Below are 8,753 nucleotides of genomic sequence, written 5' to 3'. Positions count from 1 at the left end.
GATGCGGGCCCCCGGGAAGCAGCAGACTTGCCGGGCTAAGGGGTTGGGGTGGCAGATTGGCCCCTCAGTCCCCCTCAGGAGGGAGTCTCCCACAACAAACACCTTACGTTTTGTCTTGGGGAGAGCAGGGGCAGTAGCTGCAGTTGGGACCATGTTGCCTGTGGGGGCCGGCAACTCAGCAGTTGCCGGCCCCCTGATCCAGGGCATTGCTATACCTACCTTTTACTGTGGGTGTTTTCCATGCCTCTGGGCTTTGCTGGTTGCCTCGTGGGGCTGAGAGGGAATTTCCACCCCCTCTCCTCCCTGCTGCTACATGTGTCCGGGTTTTCTTAAGACTTCCTCAAAGGCATTGGCTGTTGGCTGCAGCCCAGGCTGAGGATTTTAGCTGGGGTGTGCCAGTGCTCCTGCTGGGACTTCAGCCTGGAGGTTCTTGGCTAGAGGGTCTTGTCTCTCCCCTCAGGGTCAGACCGCTTTTCAAATCTGAGGTCATGAAGGAATTTTACCCTGTAGTCAGATTGGTATGGACTGTGAGGGGTGTTGCCTTCCTTTGTAGTGGGGGACATGTTCCTCTTCCAGGGATCTTTTGAATGTATATTAACAACCTGTACAGGATATTGGCTACTGTGGTCCCCCTGCTTTATCTGTGGCAGGTTAGGGTCTTAAGGCTGGTTTTGAGTGAGGGCTGACTGTAATTCTGCTAATAGATTGGGTGATGGATATGTATAGGATGGTTTGAATAAGGATAATCCTGCCTCAGTCAGGGGGTTGGACTAGATGACCTGTGAAGATCCCTTCCAGCCCTACTTCTCTCTGATTCTGTGAACCCAGGGGTCGGTATTTGTTTAGCCGGGGTCCCATCCAGGGGTAGAAGATGCTGCATCTGACTCCAGACTAACACAGCCACCTAGCTCTCTCTGGGACATGACAGAGATGCAAACAGGCATAAGGAATAGCCAGGGATCAAAGAAACTGGGAGGTGATTGGGAGAAGGGGGTTTAGGGTAAAAGCACTTCCAGTGACATCAGCAAGTGACGTCTGAACAATATGGCCAGAACTCAAGTTCATTAGGGCAGTATAGACAGAGTTGGGGTTAAAGTACAGGGGTCTTACGCAGCTCAGACCAGCAAACCTCTTTTGGCCAACCTGGGAGGAAGCAGCACATTGAACTAATCCCGTGCAGGCCTGGCCGGGTGATGCATGAAGCCCAGGCCACAGCTGATCTGATACCTCCGGCTGCAGATTGCACATTGTCATGGGCTGGCATGGGGGCCACACAGCAGCCAGAGCACAACAGTGAGAGGCACCATTTCAAAATCACCATTGCCTGAAGCCGTCAAGGGAGCTAAGATGGGTTTCAGGCCCCAAGGCACCCGGTCACCTGGGTCTGCCATGACATAACCCATGCCTCAGCCAACAGGGCTGTGGAGGTGGCACTAGAAACAACCCTTGGGCCCCTCCATGAGGTTCAGTGCAGCCTGAAGGCCCCCTTGCTCTACCTACAGCAGGGAGGTTAAACTCACCCAGCCCCACAGGACACAGGGCTCCGCAGGAGCTGGATCTAGACCCACCTGTCAGCAGGGCAAGCAGTGACAGTGACAGTCAATGGCATCAGGGAGCTTCAGGGGTTACTACAGCATTCACTCACCCTCGCTGCCAACAAACATCCCCACTATGGCTCCATACCCTTGATTGCAGTGGTAGTCCCCAGCCCCACTCACCCTGCCCCCAAATTCCTGGCCCTTTTAGGACCTTCACAGGCCATCTGTTTGACACCCCTGCCCTACTGAAAGGCTCTAGCAGATTTAATGGAAAATCCCAACCCTTTGAATGAGTATTTTTCTAACACTCCCATGGGGAATCCCTTGCTGCAGGTAGAACTCTACTGGGTGGGTGGTCATCAACCCTGCAGAAAAACACCTATTTGCTATGAAATGTTGAGGGTTGTATAGACCTCTCTTGGCTTCTCCCCTGTTCATAAGGGGACTTCTTCCTAAGGGACCCCCTGGAGTAATACTTTTTAAGGCACGTTTGGGGTCTGTGAGTGTTGCTTCCATGTAGAAGTCCTCACAGAGAGTGGGTAAAAGATCTACTACTGCTGTCAACCAGTCATTTGCTTCTTCATAAGGGACCTCCCTGGAATAGTACTGTGTGCTGCAGTGTAAGCCGGGGGAGGAGAGTTGCAATACTTGGCAACGTCTCTGGAATGTGAGCCCCAGCTAGGCTAACCCAGTCGACCGAGAGCTAATCAGTCCCCCATGCATGACGTGCATCCATGGGGTTGGCATGCCCCCCTTGAAGGAGAGGAACTCATGCTTTCCAGCCTATCCTCTCCCTTGTTTTAAAACAAACAGGCCTCCCCCAAGGCTCTGCAACCCAGGCTAAGGCAGCAGCCACCTCGAAGGACAGCACCAAGGCCAAGTGCCTGCGAATTCAGCAGTGTTGGCACAGAGGCAGATCTGTCACGGACATTTCTCCCTGAGGCCCTGAGAAGTGCAGCTGTGGCAGCTGATAGAAGGGCTTGCAGATCGGCCACTTCCTCCTTCCGACCAAGCCCCAACTACCTGCAGACCCTGCTGCTTGCCTGACAACTGGGTATAGACCGTTGCTTCACAACACATTTCATCAAACTCTTTCAACAGAACAAATGCAGGGACCTTCCAAGATGATCAATATTTAGCTTTTGAGGCCAGAAGCAACCATTACGGCTGTTTTCGCTGAGCTCCTGTCACAGAACCTCACCTGGGACTGCCTGAAGCAAGTCTCCAGAGTCAGCTGGAGCCACTGCATGCAGTGAATTGCCCAGTGTTCAAACAAGCCTACTTTACCCAAAGACCCAGGTTGGTCTGTATCACTGCCCCATCCTTGTCATTAGTTACCACTCTGCTGGTTTTGTTTGATGGGGCTATGGCTGGGGTAGGCAGCCAAGATTAAGGGAGATGCTTCCCATGTACTGCATGCATTGTTCCCATGGAGAAGGCCTTTGGAGTCTGATCCTCAGTGGAATTATTCCTGAGTTTCAGTGGCTGGGATCAGACTTAGATTTTCCCCTTGCACTACATTTTGCCATAATGACAGAACAAGGAACAAGAACAAATTACAGAAGAAGGAACAATGGTTTCAAGTTGCAGCAAGGGAAGTTTAGCTTGGTTACCAGGAAAAACATTCTCACTAGGAGGATAGTAAAGCACTGGAACAGGTACCCAGAGAGGTGGTGGATTCTCCACGCTTGGAGATTTTTAAAGCCTGGCTCGACAAAACCCTAGCTGGAATGATCTAGGTGGGGATGGTCCTTCTTTGAGCAGGGGGTTGAACAGGATGATCTCCTGAGGACTCTTCCAGCCTTATTTTTCTATGATTCTATAGTGTATATCAGGGCCTAGACCCAACATACATTCACACAGATTGGAGAAAAGCAATTTTCATGTGCAGATATGGTAGGTATACTCCTCAAAGCAGATGTGGTGATATTTGAGGGCCTGGCTGTAATTTACAGCTTCTTGATGTGTTTGACATGGTTTCCGGTTTTGTGGAGGTGCGTATGCCTGCTACCTGCCTACAACATGGCAGAAGGAATGTGCCTGAGAGGCTGTACTGAGTGAAAGCCAAATGGCAGTGTCTTGGGGATGCCATGCTCATCCCTGCAATGTGCCACAGCCTCAGATTTAGCGCCCACCAAGACCTCTGAGATTTAGGTCACATTCAAACTCACCAGCAGAAAAGCTGTGGGTGGACACTCTTTTAAGACTTGGTATCATGTTTTCGGTCTGCAAGTGAGTGTTGCTTCCATCTAGAAATCCCCATAGAGAGTGAATAAGATATCTGCTACTATTGCCAGCCAGTCATAGCTCCCATGGTACCCATCTGCATTTCAGCAACAGCTGGAGCAGGGCTCTAGTCCTAAGAATATCCTGGGCTTCTTCCAGTAACTGCCTCTGTTTTGCATCACTGGAGGGTTATTACTAAGCTTCTCTGCCCATCCTTAATAATGCTTCTAATCCAGGGGCAAGTGGGTATTTAAACTCCTTCTCCAGAAGGCAGGGTTTGCAAGAATGGGCCAATGCACTCCAAGCATTCAACTCCTCCCAGGGTTCTTTTCTCTGCTGCCTTGTTGCTATCGTCCTGTACCACCCCAGTGGACTGTGAGTCGTGTCCCCCAGACTGCCCCTAGCTCTTTTGGGTGCATTGGTCTTGGACCTGCATGGACACATTACAGCAGGTCTCTCTGCCTGTGCATGGCTGGGTGGGTGACCAGGAGCCCTGTGAAAAGTAGCAGTGCAACAGGTGTGTTCCCCTTGGAGGTATCAGGGAATCACAAGGATGCTGAGACCCAAAACACAAGGAGGTGTAATTAGTATAGTGGGAAGCCGTGTTGGAGGAAGAGCACTGGGTGGTATCAAACAGTTAATCTCTCTCTGCATGGCCAAAGCATTTGGCAAGCAGCCTCTTCTCTCCTCCAACTTTGACCTTGGTGAGAGCGCACATGCTACTCTTGGCTAACTCCACTGGTCTTGTTTTGGTAAAAGCCATTCCTCAGATAGGGCTCTGAGCCCGCCCTTGCCCTTACTGCAAACCAAGGCAAGGTTATCGCCTCCCCTGAAAAAGCTGCTGTGCATGCACAGGTTGGAGGTTGGGGAGAGAATTTGGACTGTTTTCTCACCCATGTCTTCTTAAAGGAGCACCAGGGGCCAGATGCTGTTCCCACTGAGCAGCTCCCACTGCTGGTGTTACTCTGGAATTACGCTAGCAAGAGGCATCCTTTCAGCTCCAGTCCCTCAGGTGCCCCAGAGTTTAATATATCAAATCTCTGTACCCTCATTTAGCCATGCTGGGCATGTCTACACATGCATTAATGCCAGCTTAAATTTACTGCACAGTAAATTACTGCACAGTAAACAGGAATAGGCCAGCATCTACACATGGAGGCATTAAGGCACATTAATTCTGTTTGTGGACTGACTTGGGATTAAAGTTAGTCCCAAGTCAGTCCACACACACAGTGTTACTGTGCAGTGAGACATCTACATGTGCGTTACTGCTCAGTAAGTCATTGGGCATAAATTTGATACCTGCATGACTCAGGTATCAAATTTATGCTCAAGTCGCCATATTTACTGCACAGTATGGGCATACACGTGTAGATGCACACCCACAGTGCGCAGTAATTTTGGTTACTGTGCAGTAAATGTACACGTGTAGATGGACCCACCGTTGCTCTTCCGTGGTTCCTTCATGCTCTTTGCTATGTGTTCATTGGCTCAGGAAAAGATTTCTGGCTTTCCAGGTGGGGCAGCAGATAGGAGTCAGTGTGATCTAGGGATCAGAGCATTGGACTGAGAGTGGCGCCGCACCTCAGTTTTACTGCTGACTTTGACCAGGCCGTGGCCAATCACTTTGTGCCTGAGTTTCCCCACCTCTGAAATAGGGGTTGTAATGTTTAGCTGCAAATCACAGAGCACGTACAAATTGCGAGAATTATTCATAAGCCTTTGTGGGGAGACGGAACCTGTTTTTGATCATCTCATCTGACCTCCAACAACCCACAGAACAAAGAACTCACCCGGTAATTCTTGCACTGAGCCTAGTAGTGAGAATTGGCTGAGAAACAGGACTTCTGCTTTGTGTTACCAATTGAGGTTGTAGTGTCTGGTTTTTTTATAGTTTCATTCCAAAGCGAAAAAACCTTTTCATTTTATTGCACACAGGTGAGGGAGGAAGGTGAAGTGGGGTCTGTGTGCCCTCGTTTAGCCAAAAGCTCAGTGATGTTAGCAGCCTTGCTGCTTTTGGACAACCTTGCTTTGCCTAATTTGACTTGAACTTATCTCCAACACCCACCAGAGCTCCTTTACTACCAGGCTTTGGCTAGTCCATTATTTTGAGTATTCCTGCTATTCCTTCCTGGACCTGAGAAGCCTTTCCCTTGTGTTGAAACTGATAAACTTTCTGTAAAGACCTTTTTGCTTTCAACAAATTGGCGTTTTTTACAGTGAAAAAACATTTCAATGACCCCTACCCCAACAGCCAACTCTGCCAATAACCTGTGTCTGAGATAGCGCATGTCTTTCTGAATGAACCAGTGATGACCTCAAGTGATGAAAAATCAATAGCTTCTGTAGGCCAGTTGTGCCAGTGATCAATGACCCCAGGGTTCAAATTTTGTACCTTCTTTCTAGCCTGAATCTCTATAGCTTTGGCTTTCAACCACTGGATCTCATTATAATAAAGAGCCCTCTGCTCCCAGAAACCCTCTTCCCATGGAGGTATCATGACAGGCTCACTTAACAGAGCTAGAAGGGCCGTAAGTACAGCCTGCTTTGGTGTGAGGCCTCTCATTGCAGTGTGAAGGCAAACCATTTGTGGGCCACATTGGACCACTCGTCAGAGCAGCCCCTGTGGGGCTGGGGAAAAGGAATCGATGGGGAAGAGCCTGTTCTGTGATGTGTTCAGAGCACAAAGCACTACAGAGGGACTATCTGCTAATTTATTAAGTGCTGTATGGCCGTATCGACATGATTGGTGGAGGGATGCAGTGGTTGGTACCCTTGACGCTCATTCCCAAAGGCAGTCAGGAGAAGGAAGGGCAAGGCCAGAGATGAAGCCAGGAGAGGAATATGTTGTGGGCTGCCCACTAGATCTGAGATGGCCCTTCCTAAGCCAATGTCTTGTTGAGAGCCTTTGAGGGATGGAGCTGGGTGTGAGGATGCCATCCCTGCCATGGCACAAGCTTGAAAAATCAGAGCCCAAGCATTGCCATGTTCTCAGGGCTGGTCCTGTTGCTCACATGATGACGGGTTAAGAGCTTCAAGGAAAGGTGCATGAAGGGTCACTGGCAGATGCACAGAGCATGAGGAATTAGGATATAGGAGTGGAACATGGGTCCTGGAACAGCTGATCCAGGACCCTCTTGCCAAGCTAGTAAACACAGCTATGGTGTTTGTCCTGACTGCAATTTTGATATGGAGTGCATTACACTAGTGAGGGGCTCACTGGGACCTGCTCATGCCAGGTGGGGATAGGGGGAGGATGGTGGGGGGCAGAAAGTGATGACTGACCCCAGAGGAAGGGTGTGAAATGAGATGGGGCTGTTTGGCTGTGGGCTTTGCTGCCAGGATGCTTCTGGGCAACTCTGCCAAGCAAGGCTGGGAGTAACCGACTCTTGTCCTAACATGATGTGAAGGGGGAGGGTGCCGTTTGTGGTGTCCTTGGTGGCATAAGGCATAAAGATTATGACCAGGGGGTGAGGTTCATTGCTTGTGCTGAGACAGAGGCCTGTGGTTAGGCATTGTCAGTCCAGCCCTCTTCAACAGCTCGGGGCTTGCACCAAAGATGTAAAGCAACAGAACTAAACCTGAGCAGGCGGCACAACTGAGCTAAACCCAGGAGTGAGCAGGAGCAGCTGTCCCCTAGACTTCCACATGTCACCTGGAAGGAAGCCCAGAGGCTGAGGTCTCTTGGGGACAGTGTCCCTGAGATCTCCAGCTCAAGCAGAGGTAGGAAGTGTACAGCAGCTGGAGATCTCTCTGACCCAAGAGTGGCAGATACAATGGGGAGAAGAGTGCAGTGATGACATGCCTATAAGTCAAGAGGTTTGGCTCTTGTCCCTGTGGGTTGATTTCTTGATTCTTCCCCTTCTGAAACATAGGAACAGTCATCATGACCCAGCCACAGGGCTTGGAGATCTCTGGATGGAAGCATCGTATGTTAATATACTACCATGCAGGCCATGTCTCCCAGGTACTGTGGCTGTTGGTGCCCTATGGATGTTGGATGGATGGCTGGGACATGGTGATGCTTACCAGAGTCTTCAAGGTGTCATCGCAGTCCATGTGCCCACCTATGACCTTGCCCAGTGAGTGCCCACCCGTGACCTTGCCCAGTGAGTCCCTTTTGAGCAGGTGGCATGAGTTTTAGCCCAGAAGTCTTGGTGCCTAGGATGGATGGTCAGAGGATGGAGAAGGCCTCTTGCTAAGCATGTGCGTTTAAGTTGGGGATTGGCCAGTGAACCTCCATGACCTGTATCAGATGCTATCTTGTCCCTGGCAGGAGCCAGACACCTACCGCTTGGCCCTGATGAGGATGGCGGACGACATCCTGTCCCTGCGTAGGCATGTTGTCAACCTGGAAACCGAGAACAGCAACCTGCGCCGCAACCTCAACATGCACAAGGACCTAGGCCGCACCCTGCTGGATGATGTCGACATCGATGTCATGACCAAGGCAGAGATCGTGGACAGGATTGGTGAGGCCCCACAGCTGCCCCCTCCACCTCTGGGTGTTGCAGAGCGGGGAGGGAGCTGCCAGGAGGAAGGAGTGGGCAGTGCGTGTCTGCCTACAGACAGAAAGCAAAGGGTGGGGAGCCTTGGATAGAGCCAGACATAGTGGGGAAATGCCCCACCTCACCCTGCAGAGCCCACCAAGTATGATCAGTCCATGTATCCTCCTGTTCCAGCCCTGCCCCTCTCCCCGCAGCCCTGCCAATGCCCATCATGCCCAGCCTGCCCTATGCCCTGCTATTTCTCTGCCATCCCTTGGCAAGCAGCTTCACCCCCCACCTCTTTGTGGACTGTTTGCTGCCTCAGGTATGTATATGCATTGCTTGGCACTGACTGAATTATGTGGTCTCTTGCAGTGGGTCTCAAGCAGAAGCTGGCTGCTGAGACGATGGAAATAAGGAAGTTGAAGGACCGAGTCCAGCAGCTGCAGAATGAACTGATCCGGGTAAGGGCACTGTGGGCTTGGCTCTGCCCTGTAGGGAA

The 8,753-nt window shown here is 50.9% G+C and overlaps 1 protein-coding gene across 1 annotated transcript in view; it reads left to right on the top strand.

Annotated features, from left to right (window-relative positions):
• CCDC33 (coiled-coil domain containing 33) overlaps positions 1 to 8,753 on the top strand; it is a 200,129-nt gene that overhangs the window by 184,298 nt on the left and 7,078 nt on the right. Inside the window, exons 19-20 of the mRNA XM_025199907.1 lie at positions 8,041 to 8,236; positions 8,627 to 8,715. Coding sequence (XP_025055692.1) covers positions 8,041 to 8,236; positions 8,627 to 8,715 — 285 coding nt within the window. The remainder of the gene's footprint in view (positions 1 to 8,040; positions 8,237 to 8,626; positions 8,716 to 8,753) is intronic.

Source organism: Alligator sinensis, unplaced genomic scaffold (assembly GCF_000455745.1).
Source record: "Alligator sinensis unplaced genomic scaffold, ASM45574v1 scaffold1097_1, whole genome shotgun sequence".
In the NCBI taxonomy this organism is placed as follows: domain Eukaryota; kingdom Metazoa; phylum Chordata; order Crocodylia; family Alligatoridae; genus Alligator; species Alligator sinensis.
The sequence above is the reverse complement of the archived record's forward strand: the minus strand, read 5'-3'. Positions and strand labels throughout refer to the sequence as shown.